A 19,662-nucleotide genomic window follows, 5' to 3' on the forward strand; every position below is an offset into this window, starting at 1 on the left:
CAGTTGAGGGGGGGGAGGAGAAGCAAAATGAGCCAATGTGAGCGTTTTTTACAAGCTCTTATGATTTTTTTTTTTTTTTTTTTTTTAAATCACATGAGTTACCTAGTGCACTTGGGTACTCACTACACTTGAGATGCAGTGTGGAAGGAGGGACCAAGGTTGTCTTACAGTCTTAAATGCATAGATGAGGGAAAGGAAATCAAGCAACTTAAGTAATTGCCCAAGGAGAATGAAAGTTAAATATTTGGATGGAACATTCTTCAGCATATTTGAAGGTGTTGGATTTTTTTCAAGCTCTTCTTGGTGTATTAGCTCTAAAAATTTGCTTATTAGGTTATGTTTACATTGAAGGGTGAAGATGTCAACCGGACACTTGAAGGTGGAAGGAAGCCTCTTCACTATGCAGCAGACTGTGGACAGCTTGAGATTCTGGAATTTCTGCTATTGAAAGGAGCTGATATTAACGTATGTACATCAATTTGCAAACAGATGTTAGTGTGTTAGGGTCTTTCCCTCCCCCCCATACATAAGGGATTGGTATAAGTGCCTAAATGGTTACTGAAAGACTTAGATCAAATGAAACAATTTGATGCATTTAAAAATATTTGAGAGGTGGTCTCCTAGAGGTTAGAAGCTTAAAATTACATTTATTAAATGCTTTTATTCTTTTTGAACACACTAGGAAAAGTTGTTTGTAGCTATAAAAAGTTAAATTTAATTTGACCATGATTAGAAAAATAAATCCAGTAATCTCATCTAAAGAAAGTTTGCATGAAATACATATTACTTTTGTTGGAAGGGACTTCAGAAGACAGTGCAAAGCATCCTTGGCTAGGGCAGGATCAACTCTGTTTACATTGGCGTGCTTCTCTTTTTTGGAGACATTCTTACTTGTACAAACTTAGTCATTGTGCCGTAGCTTGAAATGCATGGCATTTTGTCGTGAAAAGACTTGGCTGGGCTGTATTGGCACTTCAAAATAGTGTAATTCTCCATAAAGTGAAGTTTCTAACTTCAACCATACACCCCAAATGCTGTGCTTTAGAATACTTGTCTGAAAGTTAATGTACAACACATCTTAGCTTTAGTTCTTAACAAAGTGGCTTGGATTTTTTCCTTGGTGTCTGGAAAGATTATCTCTTCCTCAGGAGCTCTAACTGGAGAGGAGAAAAAATGGAGGAAAAAGTAAGAACATTTCAGTTGCTCCATTTCTTATTCTTTCCAGGACTATAGTTTAGAGAGGAGAAGACAGCCCAAACAGTGTTTCAGCCAAAACGGGTTTCTGAAGTCAGGCTGGCTGAGAAATGGGAGAATTAGGAGTACTGTTTTTAAATTGGGCAAAATTTATCAGCTGAAACCCTGCAATTTCTATCATTGGCCTAAAAAAATAGACAAACTTTGGGATCCCTAGAAGTCTTATGGAAGAAATATCTTGCTGTTACCTGACCATTTTTAAACAATGACTTTTCCTTTTAAAAAAGAGAGTAAAAAATTGTGAGGGAATGCATTTCTGGATGACAATCTTAACTTTTTAATTGTGTTTTGTCAACAGTAGAGTGAAGGTAAGGATTTAAGTGAAACCTCTTAATGCTGTGTGAAATTGTGCTTCAATAACTGTGTCTCAATTTACAGGCTCCAGACAAACATAATATCACACCACTCCTATCAGCAGTGTATGAGGGCCATGTTTCCTGTGTGAAATTGCTTCTGTCAAAGGTGAGATACAAATGTTTAGAACAAGTTATCCATTAGCAAAGTGTATTACTATGATTTTTTTTTTCCAATAAGATTATGATGCTCCAGGTAAGCTCAGAACATCAAACAAATGCTGTTTATGTTGCTAAACCAGAGAGGGTACTCTGATTATGGATAGTCGAAGGAGAAAGTTCCAGGACTTTTGCAATGTAGTAAAAGTAATAGTGACCACTAAGAGAGTATTGCGAGCTGCAGCTAGAGAGTAATTAACAGCAAATCAGGCAAGAAAAAAAATGCATTTCTTCAGTAGACAGGGAGGAGTGGGATTTAGCTTTGGCAGCTGCTTAAGTGTTTCATGTGATGGAATCTCCACTGTGAAGTTGCTCAGAGGTGTGGTTTCCCTCTGCTTTTGCCAGATGACTGAAAACCCATCTGGGTTGGCAGAGTGAGGGGAAGTAAAAGTAGGAAGACAAGCTTTCTCTGTTATAGAGTTTGTAAATTTTGTCCTGGGGAGAATAAGCTTAACCTGTTGTGCCTTTAATTAATATTACAAAGGTGATTCATTTTACAAAGCAGTAGTTAGTTCAAGCAATGTTTTGTATCCGTTTATATGTGCTCCTTCTTGTTACACCTCACTTTGAAAAGAGGAGGTTAACAGTGCATTTTCAGTGTATATATGAACCCCCTTAAATCATTTGGCCAAAGGATTTCATGGTGTGTAATGTTTTCATATGCGACTTCCGAGGTAAAATGGTTTTCCTTAACTGCCTTAATGCTGCATGAATTCCACTTTTCTTCACTTCTCTGATCCTGTCTAATGTTAGTTATGCCTTTCTGTGAAGAAATGCTGTGGCTGTTAATTTAGGATTCAAATGGTGCATCAGACTTGCTTAAATTTGTTGTGAGGACTGATCCTTCATTTAGGATCATTATATACATCTTACAAAAAAAAGGTATCCTTTATATCATGTTGCATTTCTTTCCACTTCTGTTTTGAAGTGTTTTGCATTCTAAATAAGTTGCTCATATAATAAATAAGATGTCTCAAAACTTGAGTTCACAGATTGTCTGGCAACTAGTAAGGGTTGTGCATTCATTGTAGTCTCTGTCAGCGAGGGCATTAAGGTCCTTCCTGAACCAGCTATTTTTCATGCAGCTTGTGAGAATGTGTTGATCTCTATACTTGGTGCAATTTGAATGGAATTGGTTAAGTTCAACAGGCATAAAGATGAGGCAATCTTACAAAGATGTGTAGAATGTTATAAGAAAGGACTAGGACATGAGGTTAAAGTGTTACTGCAACTGGATAGTTTGGGAAAGCTCGTATTATTTTCAGATTTCTTCATGCAGAGCTAAATGTTGTACTGCATCTGCTTGCTTCCATTCACATGGGCTAGCTGATGAAATATTTATGAACTGGAACTTTGCTCATCAGCTCATTTTGTTTGAGGCAGATCTTATATTAAGAAGTTGTTCTTTCTTTTAATACAGTTATCTTATGATCCTTGTTTGAACATCTGTTGTCACACCTTGTTTGTAACGTAGCCTGATTTCATATATTCTTTGATAGCAGATACCTAGGAGATCAGGTAGTTCAACCCTTATTGAAAGTTCTAAAAATTACTGACTGTTTAACTTTGACTGTTTAATGTTTTTCCTAGTTACTTTTGGAGTGGGGTGTATTTTATTGTTACTCCAAATGCAGGACAAATATTGAATGTCTGATGTTAGTGTATGTAAATAGTGGAACTGCAAATGATGGACCAATATATTTAAGATTTTTCTGCAAAGCTGTTCTTTGTTGCTTTTGTAAATACTACATTTCTACTTACTGCTAAGAAGCTTCATTACTTTACACATACCTACTTTCAGCTGCCTTCATTTACCCTGTTAGCTGATCTCTTGCATACGTGGCCTCTATCATAGAATAGCCCTTAAGCTGTTGGACTAGAAGTCAGTAACCTCCTTAACATTTTTAAACAGGAAAACAAAAATAATGATTTCTTTTTTTTACTTTCACAAATTTTGAGAACTGGCGAACAGTGATGCATATCTCCTTAATCTGTTTGCATACCACAAATATAAAAAAGTTAGCAGTTTGACCAAGTTAAAATTATGTAAGGAATAAGAGATTGTTCCTCTTTACCTGCTAAGATTAGATTTAATATAAATAATTCTATGTTGGATGCAGTTGCTGATTTGGAAATTTAATTGTTTCAAGCTAATGTTCTGTACTGCCTTCTACAGGATATGAATTGTGGGGATATTTGTGAACCTTTCATGTGAGACTTCTGAGCTATTAAGAGGAGGAGGGGTGTTCCAAGTAATCTTTCAGACATCAATCGGACATAAAATGCAAAAAATGTACCTTAATAAAAGTACCAAATATGAAAAAGGTTAGCTTAGTCAAGGTGACTTCCAGGGTTTTTGTAAATCTTTGTGTTACTGTAGAAGATTCATTCATCTGATGGAAGTAAGGTGATTACTTGTTCATGTAGTGTGACCGCAAAGCATTCTTTAAACAATCTTCCACTGAAAGCAGTAAAAACATTAAAAGTATTCGGGCATAATTCATTTTCAGAGCATAATAAATACATATAAATAGTAGAGACACTGAATCAAGATTCTAAGCTCTTAAACTGACTAGAATGATTAGAGTGGCCTGTTGATCTTAAGCTGCAAGTAGCCTGGGCTGCTGCAAACCTGTGCTTTCTGTTGTTGATACTGGTGATCATGCAGTTGCAAAGTGAAACACAGCCAGCTTCTTCCAAGCTCATATTAGAGACAGTTTACACTCATAAGGGCTTAACTTGAAAAGTACTGGGGGACCTACGCTGGCTCCTATCAATTCAGTCGCTACAAAAGTTTTTAATGTACATGTCACATGACTAACACAGTTTTCTGGACATGATACTAATAGTTGAAGCCATTATACCAACTGTTGTCCCTTAAAAAGCAGCCATTTGTTTTATGGAATTTCAAGTAACTTTCAACAAGGCTTTCCTATGACAAAGCACAGTTTGTTACTCTTGTTATTCCTCAGAAAGGACTGTTTTGGGGTTCATAGCTAATGCTTATCACATGAAAGTTGAATGCTGTGATGACACTGTCTAAAATACAAATGACTTTTTGGAATAGTGAAGGCTGGTGATTTATCTGGGAATCACTGGCAGCCCGTATACAGCTGAACTGACAGAATCATTTAGGTTGGAAAAGACCCTTAAGATCATCAAGTCCAACCATAAACCTAACACTATCAAGTCCACCACTAAACCATGTCCTGAAGCACCATGCCTACATGTCTTCTAAATACTTCCAGGGATGGTGACTCGGCCGCTTCCCAGGGCAGCCTGTTCCAGTGCTTGACAACCCTTTCAGTGAAGAAATTTTTCCTAATATCCAATCTAAACCTCCCCTGGCGCAACTCGAGGCCATTTCCTCTCGTCCTATCGCTTCTTACTTGGGAGAAGAGACCGACACCCACCTCACTACAACCTCCTTTCAGGTAGTTGTAGAGAGTGATAAGGTCTCCCCTGAGCCTCCTTTTCTTCAGAGTAAACAACCCCAGTTCCCTCAGCTGCTCCTCATAAGACTTGTGCTCTAGACCCTTCACCAGCTTTGTTGCTCTTCTTTGGATGTGCTCCAGCATCTGTGGTGGCTTTACACAGATCTGCATTTGAAATGTGGTGGAATATTTGAGGTCATAAAAAGAAAGAGTTGAGGATTAAGATTTTTTTAATCACATAGTTATGACATCTGGGCTACAAAGCTTTTAATAATCCATTGAAATCTAGCTGATCCACTGGATGTGATGTGTCAAACTTTGTCCTTCATATACACAGGCTTTTACTGGTAAGTTGTGGGAAAATTTCCAAGGTTAGCATAGGGTGCTAGGATGACTTGAAGTAGTTCTAATTCTGTTCTTTATCACCCTTTTCAGCATAAGAGTTCAGAATGGATGCTGTAAAGACAAGTTAAAAAATAGTTCTTTCGCTGGTCTGGAGATAAGATGTTCCTTTTCTCCTCAGAAGCTCAGGTATTAATTATAAAGGTGATGGACCAATTTGTTTTTTTCTTACATTAAGGCAAGAATTGTTATGCTAATTATATGCATTTATTGGACACATAGGTAACACACTTATTTTCCTTTCTTATGGAAAACTTAACTGTTACATTACATTTGGAGTGACTGCAGGAGGAACAAAACTATAGATGTTGCTCTTAGTCCTAAACTACTAGCTCTTTGTCCTTTTGATGATAAGCTGAGAAGTGGTAGAAAGCCAATTCTAATGTTCAAGTAGTGCTCCCAGCCATTCTTGCTATAGCCCCAACCAGCTAACCAGTTCTTGTTCACTGGGGTTAGCAATGCGTCAGAATCAAATGGTTTCACAGCTTCTGAGAAAGCAGGCTTCCTCTGGGAACTGCCCACATGTGAAGTTTTATGTGGAGGCAGTGGAGGGAAAGAGATGTTTCAAATTCTCAAGAGCTCCCTGAAGCACCGATTTAGTTTGACAGTACCAGAGCAGGGTGATACCTTGGACAAGCCCTCTGTCTCAGAAGCAGAACTTCCTACTTTATTCTGCAGTATTTGTAGGAATATGTTGAGGAAAAGCATAGATAATTTGGGTTGGACTACATCTAACATGCAGATTAAATAATTTTTTTAAAGTCTGGAAGGGGCTCCAAGAGGTTATCTTCAAGTCATTTTTAAGAATGCCACTGTTGTAGTAGATGACTCTGACACTGTTGTAGTAGATGACTCTGACACTGTTGTAGTAGATGACTCTGACACTGTTGTAGTAGATGACTCTGACACTGTTGTAGTAGATGACTCTGACTTGTTTTTGAAGACCTTCTATCAGCCAGCTTCAATGTCTGCCATTCCATAATATATTCAACTTTCAAGTCGTAGTATCACCACTGTTATGGAAGCTGTGGCTGGGTTTGGTCAGCTTCTGAATAAAATTACTGTTGGTGGGAGAGCTGTGTTGCATTGCATACACTATATCTAAATCTTGTGGCTCTTAGGGGCTTGAATGTATATAAAATAATATAAATATGCTCCTTTCTGAGAATCCGAAAGATCTTATTAGCAACCTTAACTCTTAACTTGAATAACTGTTTTGGGCATTCATAACTGTAGGGAGATATAATGTAACATGCTGCTTTCTGAAGAAACAAAGTGGAAAAGTGTGGTATGTGATCTATAAATGGCCCTTTCCTTGGACAATTTGAAATATTCTAGTGTTAAAGCAGTTTTTGAGGCTGTAGGACAAAACATTCAATGGTATAAGGAGTCTCTACACTATCACCAGTCCCCTAAAATGGATTTTGTATGGCAGCATTTGGAAATAGGTGAGGAATCTAGCAAGACCTTAAAAAACCCACCTCATCAGTAGCCTTATCAGGATTGATATGGGTCTGTGGAGATTGGGGGGGACACCTAATTAAGCAGGCATTGCCACTGGATGCTTTGTAACATACACCCAACATGGAGTCACATTTAAATCTGCCCAGCCAGATACTTGAGTTGTCTTCAGAAGTTTCATTTGTGGTGTTTTGCAGCAGTTTTAATCACATAAGAGTGAAGGATTGCTTGTATGCGTTGCCATACTGTCCCATCAGTGAGCAAGATGAGCATGCTGTCTACCAACATTAGGCTGCAGTCCCATGTTATAGCTAAGCCAATGTGAAGGCTAGTTGCCTGCAGAACAGGTGGTGCTGTTCAGTCTTTTAATACTCTTACCTGCATATTCCTACTGCTTCCTTGCAATAGGCCTGGCATTTACCCTGTTCATTTGTCCCTATTGCCAGTTAATTTTCTGTAGTTAGTTTCCTGCCAACTGAGGCCTCCAAATTAAAGTTCTGTTGCAGATTTAGTTCCTTGTATTAGTTTATGGAATTGGAGGAACACTGGTGCCAAATCAAGAGACAGAACTGAGGTATCTTCAGTTTCACTTCAGCTGCTGCCTTGGGAATTTTTTCAGTGCTTTTGCAGTGTGACCTACCTGTTCCAGAATGTGGTCTCCTGGGTTCGATTACAGTTTTTGTAGCAGTACAATAGAACTTAGTTTCTCTGTTTTGCTGCTCACCTAGTCTCTGCGTTGTTCCTTTGTAAATGGCAGATGGTATTTGCTTGTTGCCATGTACTAAATGCTTGCTCAGCTGTCTCTGTGGCACTGTTTTTGTAGGGGATGGATGAATTTAAGATGAAATTTGAGAATGAGACATGGAACAGATGGGAAGGATGAAGCTGAAGTCCCTTTAGCCCTGTAGTGTCCCTTATACCCACACTTGCCTTATACTATTAATTGCAAAGGCACAAGTGGTCTATTTCTCTCCATTACCATACTTCATGTTTATTCTTAAAGAACTATAGGGAAAATATTTTTGAAAGCCTATTTGTCATCATCCTTTTGAAAGCCTGGTTCGATTTTATTAGTTTTGATAAGCTAAAGAAACACCAGCTATTGTAACTTGACAGCAGGTACCTGGGATATTGTCATATCTGAAGGATTAATGCATCCTTACAACTTCTTTTCTAAGAAAACAAAACTAGTCAAAACTAAAGGTTATCTAGTCCTTTTATAACTTTTGCCACAGATGTATTCCTTTTTTTTTTGTTGTTGTTGTTGTTTCTATGCAAGTCTATATTCCTTAGCTGTGCAGTATAAGAACTGTGGAAATTTACATTTGGCTAGAAGCTTATGTTGGGAGGCCTCTGTCTGGAAGTACCTGATCACAGGAAAGCATGTTGTTTGCATACACAGTTTCATTGCCTGGGAAATGTTTCTGTAATTAAATGTACGCATTTTCTAAGAAAAGAAAGCTTCTCATTGCTTCATTTTAGCAATGAAAATAAAAAAATACTAAAAATCTTTATGAAGAAATAGGCTAGGCAAAATCCAAATACCAATTTGGGTTAATAACAATGGTTTTGACCTCTGTATGGAAAGTAACATTCAGCTATAATTTTAGGTGGGATGAGACTTTAAGGAGGTGTGAAGTGAAATAGATGCTTGAGAAAGGAGCTGTAGCTGCATGCTGAATGTGAAGGGGTTTCACTGGTAGAATTAAGAAAGTCTAGAATATTATGCCTGCCAAAACAGAGTATACCATGCTGCTACCTCTCTTGTGCATTTTCAGGGAACTGGAACTGATTACTTCTGGATAAGTTTAGATTTCATAGATCTTATTTCCTGCCTCTTCCCTCCCACCACCACCCTAAGAATGTATTAAATTCTGTCTTGAGTCAACCATGGCTCCAAATTATGACATAGTTAACATTTCCTAAACTACCTGGTGATCCTGTAGCATTTGGCTACATATTGAAACTGGAACAATATTAAAACTGGAGCAAAATGAAAACTGCAGAAGAGACCATTCCTTAATCTTGTGTGTGTTATAACACTTATTCTAGCTTTTCAAATTGCTGTCTCTAGAGGAGTATTAAGAACTCCCTAAACCAAGTGATTTAGCTCTAAGTTTCTTCTTAGAATCCCTGCAAGTGTTTAAAGTGTGATCTTCTGCGAAAGGCAGGTAAGACCATAACATTTGGTTTGACCTTGGAAAGTACATTCATCAAAAATGGTGAATTAAGTACTGTGAAGAATCATTTGGTGGAATTTCCTGGTGTGTTTTACAGGAAGTATTTGAAATGTGATTCTTCATATTCATTAGTGGTTGCAAATGAGTACTCCAGCAGGTTTAAGTTGTAATTTTGCAGCTTCAGAAAGCAAACAGCTCTATAATGCTGTTTTTACTCTTTGGTAAATCCTTTGTTCAGTATTGAAGTTGTTGACAGTGTTTTAGGTTTAGTTTTTTAGGGTTTTTTTCCAAGTTTTGACCTATTGTAACGGTTGCATGAATTTAACCCCCAGTATTTTGGTTTTATTTGTTCTTTTTCTATTCGTGAAGCATAGCAAAACACATTTTGTTGAATTATGGTTTTATGATTGAACTACTTTGAACTGTAGCTTCACACATTACCATGATTTGTGTTGGTATTCAAGTTGAGACATTTCTTCCAATATGAAAAAACCAAACATAACCAACATACAGTTATTTTGCATAAATAAAACATGCATTATTTAAAACAAAATGAATTAGTTATGACTTTGCTCTCATAATTACAATGCATATATAAGATTACTGATAAACACCTAACATAACTTAAGGGTAGATATATTATACTTTTCCAAAGGTAGTTTCTCACAAAGGGCCATTATTACACGCTTGCTTCTGAAGTTAGAATTTCAGTGAGGACTTCCTGATGCCTTGTTCAGATGTTTTAATTTTGGAATCGGCAATGCTCGGTTTGATTTATACTTAAAAAGAAAGAAACTTATTGAAGAAAAATAGAACTATGCAGTAGTTCCATTGTACTATGTACCATAAATGGAACTACTACTACTAAATGGGACTATGCACTAGTTCCCCCATCTTATAAGAAACTTAGATGCTGTTTGAAAACTTCAAAAGTTGAGATTACAAATGACTGAGTGTTTTCAAGCACTGCTGTTGTACTAATCATAGTGATCAGCCATAATCAATTACTACCATGATTTTGACAGATTGGATTCATTGAATGGTTTTCACCATAGCACAGTTGTGGTGATCTCTGATGGTTCAGGCCTGCCCAATATCAACTAAAATGAAACATTGATAGTGTGGTAAATTAAACTTAAAGAGCAAAACCAAAGTTTTCATTGGCGTGTTTAAAATACTCATAGTGTCACTCCTTCCAAACCTATAGGGATTAAAGCTCCAATGTTGTCCTGTGAGGAGCAGGGAGTTGGATTCAGTGATCCTTATGGGTCCCTTCCAACTCGAGTTATTCTGTGATCCTGTGAAATTGCCCATACATTATAAAACTGTAAAACTTACTTAACTAGGAAAAAAAATTAAAATGTGAGGTTTTATACTTGAAACTTTTCTGTACGTTAGGAAAGACTTTACCTTCCATTTGGGCACAAGACTTTAATGTTTAGATTAACAAACAGCTTCTACGTGTATGCTAGATCAGCCTCCAAAAAACTCAATTAGCCTACTATTACCAGCAGGTAATAATACAGCATCATATTAATCCTCAAAAATTGAAAGATCCAAAGTACTGAAATACACAGTAGGTGAAGATGGTTTTTACTGCCCTCAACAAGGGATGGGTGAATTTACTAAAGTAGAATGAATTCAATCTTAAGGTGTTATGGCTACCAGAAGTAGCATAAACCTCTAGGTCAGAGTTGAGACATGCTTTTCTAATAAACACCTTTTTTTGTCAGGCTAGAGATCAGAATACTGTATCCTTAAAACATATCTCTTGAAGAATTCATTTTGCATATTCCTACAAAACTGCCCTTTTTTATAATGCTTCCTTTTTAAACTACCAAGCCTTACTTATACAGTATATAGCCTAGAAATACTTTTGGGAAATCTTAGTATATTTCTCAAGTTTATGAAAATGTGTGGAATATCATACTGTAGACATCCTGAAGAGTAGACCTATGGAGGTTTGCAGAGTGATACCTAAAACTGCTCTACCAGCATCTGAGTTTCAGTTGAAAATGTTGTTTTGATCTGACTTACTGTAATACATGAAAGCAATTAGCTTTAGTCTACAGAGCCCTTCCTGCTTAAAGTTCAAAGGTAGGGCTTGTTGTCTTACTACTACATTAACGGTAGTTAATTCTTTTTATTAATCTTAAAATATTTTTCCAGGAATTTGAGGCATATTAAAATAGCCTTTTTAATTTTAAACAGTAGTTTGCCGCATGTTGTGACTTCAAAGTGAAGCAGAAATATCATATCTTATGTTCATTTTTTCACTTTTGCCTTTTCAGTATTATTAAAAATGTTAAATGACATAATAATATTGAAAGATATTCTACTATTAGGGAGGAAGTGAATTTTTAGTAGCTTTTGACAAAGTCAGAACTGACTTGTCTTCCAAAATACCAGGTTTTTATTTTCCTCCTGTTATGTACCAGCCTTCTACAAAACAAAATAACAGATGAAGTAATGAGTACTAAGAACTGGACTGAAACAACATCGTCACTGTATTTCAGTTTGCTTTTAGTTTTTTCAGGGACAGTGGATTTGAGGGATACCTATTTGAAAAGCAGATAGATAAAATTCAAATTGTTCCATGTTTTTCTTTAAGAATCTTATATTTGATTTTGTAGTGTAAAAAATTTTTTTTTAGTGTAGGAGAAACCAATATTATGTTACAGTAGACAATTAAACAGTTTTGAATGCTTCTAATGGAGGATGAGGTTTGTGAAAGATGTGACATCTCATCCATTTGTTCATCTTTCAAAGTATTTCTGCTTTTTTGTAAAATATCTAATGCAATTTTATCTCTGCTTTCTACTAAAAATGTGCTATAAGAAATATCTTATTGAGTTAGGCAATTTAGCACCTTTTTTCTCCTCTCAGAAGGGATGCCTTTTGGGAAGAGGTGTGAGTTTGACCACTTATGCTCACTTACTCCCCTCATTCATAGTTGTTGTATTGGTGATTTTAGAGGTACACGCATCTATTCCCTTTAAGAAGTGCTTATAGATTTGTTGTCCGTGAATTCATCCATATCCTTTTTGAACAAGCTGACATCTGCCTCCATAACTTCGTCTGGCAACTTGTTCTGGAAGTTTGCTGCTTACTGTGTAAACCAATCTTCTACCAGCTTCATTAAGTACCCCGAGTTCCAGTTTCACAGGGTTTGGTGACAGCTCTGCATTGCCTTTATCTGTTGCCTTCATGGTTTTTGTTTTGTTGTTTGTTTGGTTTTTTTTTCCCTGAACTGCAACTGTGCTATTGTGTTGCCCTCAGAGCATCTTTAACATTTGTGCTTTGCCCAGTCGCTTAAGAGGGCAAATGTACTTGTTTGTTATTACCCTGCCAAAGAAAGAGAGTTTATGTATATTTGTGGGTGTGTGTATTTGTTGTGGTTTAACCTGGCAGGTGGCTAAACACCACACAGCTGTTTGCTCGCTGCCCCCCAGTGGGATGGGGGAGAGAATCAGAAAAAAGGTAAAACTCGTGGGTTGAGAGAAAGACAATTTAATAGGACAGAAAAGGAAGGGAAAATAATAATAATGATAAGAGAATAACAAAACAAGTGATGCACAATACAATTGCTCACCACCCACTGACCAATGCCCAGCCAGTTCCTGAGCAGTGGTCCTGTCCCCCAGCTAACCTCCCCAGTTTTTTGTTCAGCATGACGTCCTATGGTATGGAATAGCCCTTTGGCCAGTTGGGGTCAGCTGTCCTGGCTGTGTCCCCTCCCAGCTTCTTGTGCACCTCCAGCCTCCTTGCTGGCAGAGCAGTGTGACAAGCTGAAAAGTCCTTGACTCTGTGTAAGCATTGTTTAGCAAGAACTAAAACATCAATGTGTTATCAACACTATTCTCATCCTAAATCCAAAACACGGTATTATACCAGCTACTAGGAAGAAAATTAACTCTATCCCAGCTGAAACCAGGACAGTATTTTAAGAAAAGAACATAACACAAACATAAAATGTTAATAGTTTTTACTCTGGGGAAGTAGAGAATACTGTGGAATCATTTTACTTTTATGTACTTTTCATTAAACTTGCTTCCAGGCAGTGTTGTACTTCTGAAAATTAAAGTCCTCTTGACCTGAACTTTATTATTTCCTTCTTGTTCTATTGAATGCAGGCAGGAATCTTTCTGCCTAGCTAAGGGGCCATTTTCCTAATTTATTAACACTGAGTTTAATAAATGGTGTCCTCCTTAGGCAGTCATGACCCTCTTATCCTACATTCAGTGAAGCTGGTTTAGAAACTCAGGTCTTGCGAGTCTAACTTTTCTCAAGTACAAATGTGCATGGAGGTAGAAAGCAGTGCTATGTCTAAACTAAAAGTTCTCTTCATACTTTCAAAGTTGCTTCAGTTAACAGTTATATCTTTTATACTCTAAATGCTGATACACTGGTGGAGAGTTTTATAAGTTAAGGTTCTTTAAACTATGATTCAAGATGAATACTGGTAGGTCAGTTACTGCATAGTTCCATTTTTCTTCAAGCCCAAGATCCTTCAGGTTTTCTGAGCTTAACATCAAAGAACAGCTTTGAAGCCATTTTGATTTCCACATGGACGCTAATCTGAGAGTGCATCTGAGCAGTAGAAATAATCAACACCTGCAAAAGAAGTCTTTCTCCTCCCAGAACTACTAAGATAATAACTGTCGAATACCTATTAAATCTCTCAGGTTTTTTAGGGGAAAAATAAATGTTTCACAAGCATTGGGTTTCAGTGGTTTCAGCCTAAGTGTATGTTTGCAATGACCAGCTAATCATTTCTTGGGAACAGACCAATTTGGCTCACCTTCATGCCCAACAGAACAGTAATACTACAGCATAGTGCATATTGTTTGGGCCAAGGATGTTACATAGTGGCAGGAGAGAGGTAAATGTTGTGATTGCTCCTGTCACTGGAGTGAATGTATTGCATATGCACAAAATGTATGCCTGTATTCTGCTACCTGAAAGGTACTAGAGAAGGTGAGCTGCCTGGAAGGAATTATTGCAATTTTAAGTATCCCTCTCTGAATTCTTTACTGGAGTTCTCAAGACAATTTTATTTTCCCAGGCTCTTTCCTTGATAGCAGAAGCCTGTCTCCCTGCCTCAGAGCTGACTGCCACCAAATAAAACAGTCTGTTCAGTTCGTGTTGCACTGAGGGTCCCTAGGGGGGCTGCAAGGAAGATGAACGGCTGCAACAGGATCAGTTTGGCCAGTGGACTACAGGATGAGCACTACTGCCTTAAAAACCACTGTAAAGCCATCTTTTTTAGAATGGCACATTGAATATTTACAAGTAAAGAGAGTAGAGGTTTCAAAGATGGAAATATTCTATGTTATGAAAAGTAGTATTGGCAACAAATCATAGTAATGTCAGATCTGGTTTATTAGATTGATAGAAACAGTTACAATGGGAAGTTTAGGGGGCTGAGAGTTGTCTTGGGAACAGATGTGGTATTATGTATGGAAGTTTAGTGAGGTTTTATGTGTATAATCTTTTATCAGTAAAGAAGCTCTTGAAATTCTAGGTCTATTATGTTCTTAGAAATCTATTGGGTGTCCTTTACTATTAATCTGTGCACTTCCTTCCTTGTAATGTAACTGAGAAGAGATTCATACTTATTCAACGGAGAGTTTGTACATAAAACTAAAGACAAACCTCTGCAGTACATGCTCTTGCCACCCACAGTGTTTTTCCTGTCACTTGATTGAGCAAATACACATATTTTAAAGGGAGATTTGCATATCTTCTCAAGAGGAGGTGTTCTGGAATCTAACTTATTTTCAGGAAACATCTCTCTTGATCTCTGTAGTCAGTCTTGTGTTCTCTAATAAATTTTATCCCTTTATTTGACTACCCTATTTACAATTCAGTCTGTTTTTTCACTTTTATGTGTATGACTACACAGTGCTCACCACAAACATGACTAGGTAATCACTCTTTGCTTCTCTTTTGCTCTCCTTCCATAATTCTGGCGCTAAGGCTGTGTTTGTGCTTACCATTCTGCAGTTTATCTAGTTGGTGCCTTTCTGTTATCCTCTATCCTCCTGTTGCCTCCCTATTCTGTTTTGTTGCCTTTTAGGTGTAGGCATAGCTTACTCAAAACAAACTTGATCAGTTTTGAACTTGGAATGATTTGGGCTTTTTTTCTATGTAGCAAGAGGGATTTTTTCAAAATGGGAGAGAGAAGCACAGTCCTAGATGGATGTAGGCTTTTATGATACAGAAAGAAAATAGGATGATTTCTTAGTAAGTAAGCTCTTCCAGAGTTTACCTGTTTAATGCGGCATGTGAAAAAGCTTGCTGTACCATAGATTTAATAGAATTGTGTAATACTGAATGCTTGCATTTATATGAGTAGTTGCTGGAAATAAGCAAATCCTTCTATTTCTATCCAAGATTAATTGATAATTTGTTGGTCTTGCAACTTGCTGTGTGACAAAGGTTATGTGACTTTTTTCTAGTTCTAAAGTAAATTTTGACATTTAGATTAGCTGTATGCCGAATAGTTTTGTGCATAAATCTTGCCTGTTTGGTTTCTAAATGAAAACAATGCACTGCACTAAAAAGCTGTATGTAATCAATATAATTATCCAAGGTAAGTAACTTTTGTGACACACTTAATACAGCCTGGCTTTATGAATTGACAATCCTTCTCAATGTCTTTACAGGGTGCTGATAAGACTGTGAAAGGCCCAGATGGACTAACTGCCTTTGAAGCCACTGACAACCAGGCAATCAAAACTCTTCTTCAGTGACGGATGGACTGATATCTTAAATGTCTCTCCTGTGGCCTCACACTGCTGCCTGTCTGTCACTCTTTGCATCTTCCAGCTTCTTCAGCTAAATACTTTGGGGGGAGGGAAATTCTTTATGAATCAGACTAGTTAGGGGCTTGTATTGAAGATAATCTGTTTGGAGAGGGTTGAAAACTATTATGAACAGTGTCCCTCTAGGACTTCTTTTCAGTGCACAATCTCTTCCCATTTCTAGTGAAAATGGAAGAAGGAAGACAGACCATGATCTTGAATTTTTTGGCTTGTAAACCTCCTAGGTTAGTACTAAGATTTTTGTTGAAAGATTCCTTTAGATGGAAGTACTGTGCTATGTACCTGAAACTAATTGTGAAGGAGACAATAGTCCCATGCTATTAGTGTCTGCCATAATCTGAAGTGTAGTAACGTAGATGGCTGGGTTGCTTTTTCTCTCTTCTCTCTCAGTGGGTAGCTTTATTCTTCTGCCTAAAGCTTACGTTGCAGTTTTGAGGACTTTTGATACTAGTTATTGGAGCTGTTCTTTATATTGACTAATTGGATGTCACACTAATGTTTTTCTGTCTCTTGAGTAAACCAGGAAAGATCAGTTGAGGCATGGTGGTGTTACACTCCAGAATATCTGCCAAGGTACTTTTGGATGCTTGAATCTGAGCTTTTTCTTGCCCATGTTTGTTCTAGTCCAGGACAGACGTTTTAAGCAATTGTTTTTGAGAGAGTTCAGAATGTCACTGTAGTTATTTCCAAAAGGATTGTAAGATGACATTTCTTTACTCACCATGTCAGCATAAAATTTACAGACATGTGGGAAAGCTACAGGCTGTTTGGTGTGCAAGGATAATCAAGTTAAATGTGGAAAATGAACAGTAATTATTTAGACATTCCTATCAGGTGAATAGTGTTGCTAAACTTTTCTGGTAAACTTTTAAAATACATGTAAGCTTTCTAAGTTCAGGTGTTAGGAACAGGAAGACATACAAGTAGAAGTCTTAACTTGCTCTAACTACTGGAGGAAAAAAACCCAACTTTTAAATGTGCATATCTTTGAATTGGTGTTTCATTGTTGGCTGAATGAACCTCTTAAATTTCATTAAGGCATGGGGCTTGTTCTGAAAGTTCCTGGTGCAACCATAACACATTAACCATTGACTTTTAGATAAGATTTACTATATAGTAAGTATGACAGTACTATGATAGCCTTGATAATTCATGGGAAGGTATTTAATGATGATGTAGGGATTCCCATCACATCTTATGGTCCTCAGGAATATCTGAGCTTCTGGCTTTCATCTTGAAAATTTTCATTAGACTGCTGATTCACCCAAAACTGAATAACAGGTTTTATAACAGAAAAGTGTGTACCACAAACTACACATCTTCCTCTTTTTTGGAATACAGATTTCAAACTTTCTGATAACATAAACAATACAGAAAACAAATGTATATAATGTCTCATGCTGATTCTTAAACAGAAGTAGCCAATATTATTTTGATATCACTGTTGAAATTGAGAGGATATGTGGAAGTAGTCTGGTGACTACCACTCATTTAATGGAGACTTAGTTTTACTTGAATCATGTTGCATATTATGATTGAATGTCTCAGCTATAAAAAGCCTTGCATTTAGACTGTAAAAGGAGAGCAGAAACTGATTTATACGTACACATCCCATAAGAAAAGCAATGGAGAAAACAATCAACTCTGGCTGTAAACTGTACAGTGCAATTAGTCTTTGCTTCTTGGAGATGGGTGGCAAGGAAGAGCAGAAGGGTTGGAAATCAGTGATAAATCAATTCGTGAGCTGCTGATAAAAGAACAAGCATGTTTGGTGAACAGTGCTTTTAATGACTATTTAAAGAGAACTCTTTAATCTTATCTCTGATCAGTGCTGGATCGTCATGTCATTGTAATAGTGTGAACACAAACTATAGGTTTAACTCTTTATTTAGCTATGAAAGTAACCATCTTTGGCATAAATTTGCCTCCATATTATGCTATTAAATACTTAGCTATTAAAATACTAGTCTAGAAAACTGCAATCTGTTTTTATGTGGAAAACTTGATTGTTCAAGTTTTTTGTATTGATTAGTGTCAAGTTGTCTGGCCATAGTGCTTTTGATTTTGTTGGGGTTTTTTTCTCTATTCTTTCCTGCCCTTTCCTTCAACTCTCATTTAAGTGAGCATTATCATAGTAAAGAAACATCATCTTTGTACTAACTCTTCTGGTGATTCACTGAGGCAGTTTTGCCTCCCTTTTTCTACAATTATGTGAACACCTTATTTTTTCTTACTTGAGGGGGAAAAAATGCAAACAAAATTCACCGAGACAAGTGTTAATTTGGCTGTAATATGTACCCAAGCTGCCTTTCAAGATAGTTAAAAGATGGCATTTAATGTTTGGCTCATAAAGAAGAAATACTTTTTTGCTTTTTGCACTACATAAGAGGTGATTGATCATTTTGCCCAGGATTTTTAAAAAAAAAAAAAGTAATAATAAAAGCTTATGCTTTGGTAATTGTCTAGAAACTGGGCTTGTTCATTTGTTCCCTATTTGTTAGCTATATTGTGGAAAAAATAATGGGTGGCTGCCTGTATCTTTGAGTAGGTCCTAACTAGAGGAAAATACCAAACTGTAAATTATTTTACATTCTATAAACAGCATTGAAATACTTTGTCAGACTGGAATCATATATACTTGGAAATCCACTCTGTTCTTAGACCTTTTCCTTTGAAATTTGTGCTGAATAAATTATAACCTTAAGTATATTTTGGATTTTGTACCCTCTGCTCCTTTTTTCTTAAGGGGGAGCAAATGGGAAAAGGAGTACGATAGTTAAATGGAACTTTATCCTTGAACGTAACATGGAATTATTTGTAGAACAGGCTGGTAAGAACGGAGTGTCCTAGGTCAAGCAATTGCAGTGTTGCATGCAAAATTTCAAAATGAACTTGTCTTAATTATATTTTGTAAATGGATAAACAATCATCTTTCTACGCAGTGATGGAAGAAAATTATGCTCTGCATTTTGATATTTGACTTTCTCTTTTCACCATTGTTAACTGTTTTGACACAGTTGGGTTTGTTATCATGGTTCATAGACATCAGAATGCTAAATGATACTGTATTTTTAAGTTTGTGTTGCAAGAATGAATGGAATAAACTTGAATCGTGCGATATGAGAATGTGGAGTTTTATTTCCCTTTCTGCTCCTGCGTTTCTTAATTTCTGGCTACAATTTTTTATTTGACTGGAAGGCATCTATGCTCCAGCTCACATGTACAGTGATTAAAATATTCAGATACTTAGACTTAAATGTGGAATGGAAGCTGCTTTGAGAACTAAATATATAAAGTTGCTTTTGTTTTGGTTTTTTAAATTGCATCAATTTAAAAGAGGTTTTGATTAATTCTCTGGTCTTGTAGTCTGCATTTCCTGCTTAAATGGTAATGCATAATGTTGAAGATCTCTTATTCATGTTAAATTCTAAGAGACAGTTTGTAGATAGAGGGATGTTCCTTCCATTACCTGTGAAGACTAAAGCCATTTATTCTCTTCTTTACTTCATCAAAGAAACTGAAACAGTTACTCACAGAAAGCACAGCTGAAGTATAAATAAAATATGTATTCATTATTTTTGTTGCATATTTA

General features: G+C 36.7%; 1 protein-coding gene across 1 annotated transcript in view; it reads left to right on the forward strand.

Annotated features, from left to right (window-relative positions):
• The window catches only part of MTPN (myotrophin), a 46,362-nt gene extending 27,169 nt beyond the window's left edge, over window positions 1–19,193 (forward strand). The window contains exons 2-4 of the mRNA XM_075503593.1: window positions 352–465; window positions 1,633–1,716; window positions 15,912–19,193. Coding sequence (XP_075359708.1) covers window positions 352–465; window positions 1,633–1,716; window positions 15,912–15,998 — 285 coding nt within the window. The 3' untranslated portion in view covers window positions 15,999–19,193. The remainder of the gene's footprint in view (window positions 1–351; window positions 466–1,632; window positions 1,717–15,911) is intronic.
• The last annotated feature ends 469 nt before the right edge of the window (window positions 19,194–19,662 follow it).

Source organism: Mycteria americana, chromosome 1, assembly GCF_035582795.1.
Source record: "Mycteria americana isolate JAX WOST 10 ecotype Jacksonville Zoo and Gardens chromosome 1, USCA_MyAme_1.0, whole genome shotgun sequence".
NCBI classification, from domain to species: Eukaryota; Metazoa; Chordata; class Aves; order Ciconiiformes; family Ciconiidae; genus Mycteria; species Mycteria americana.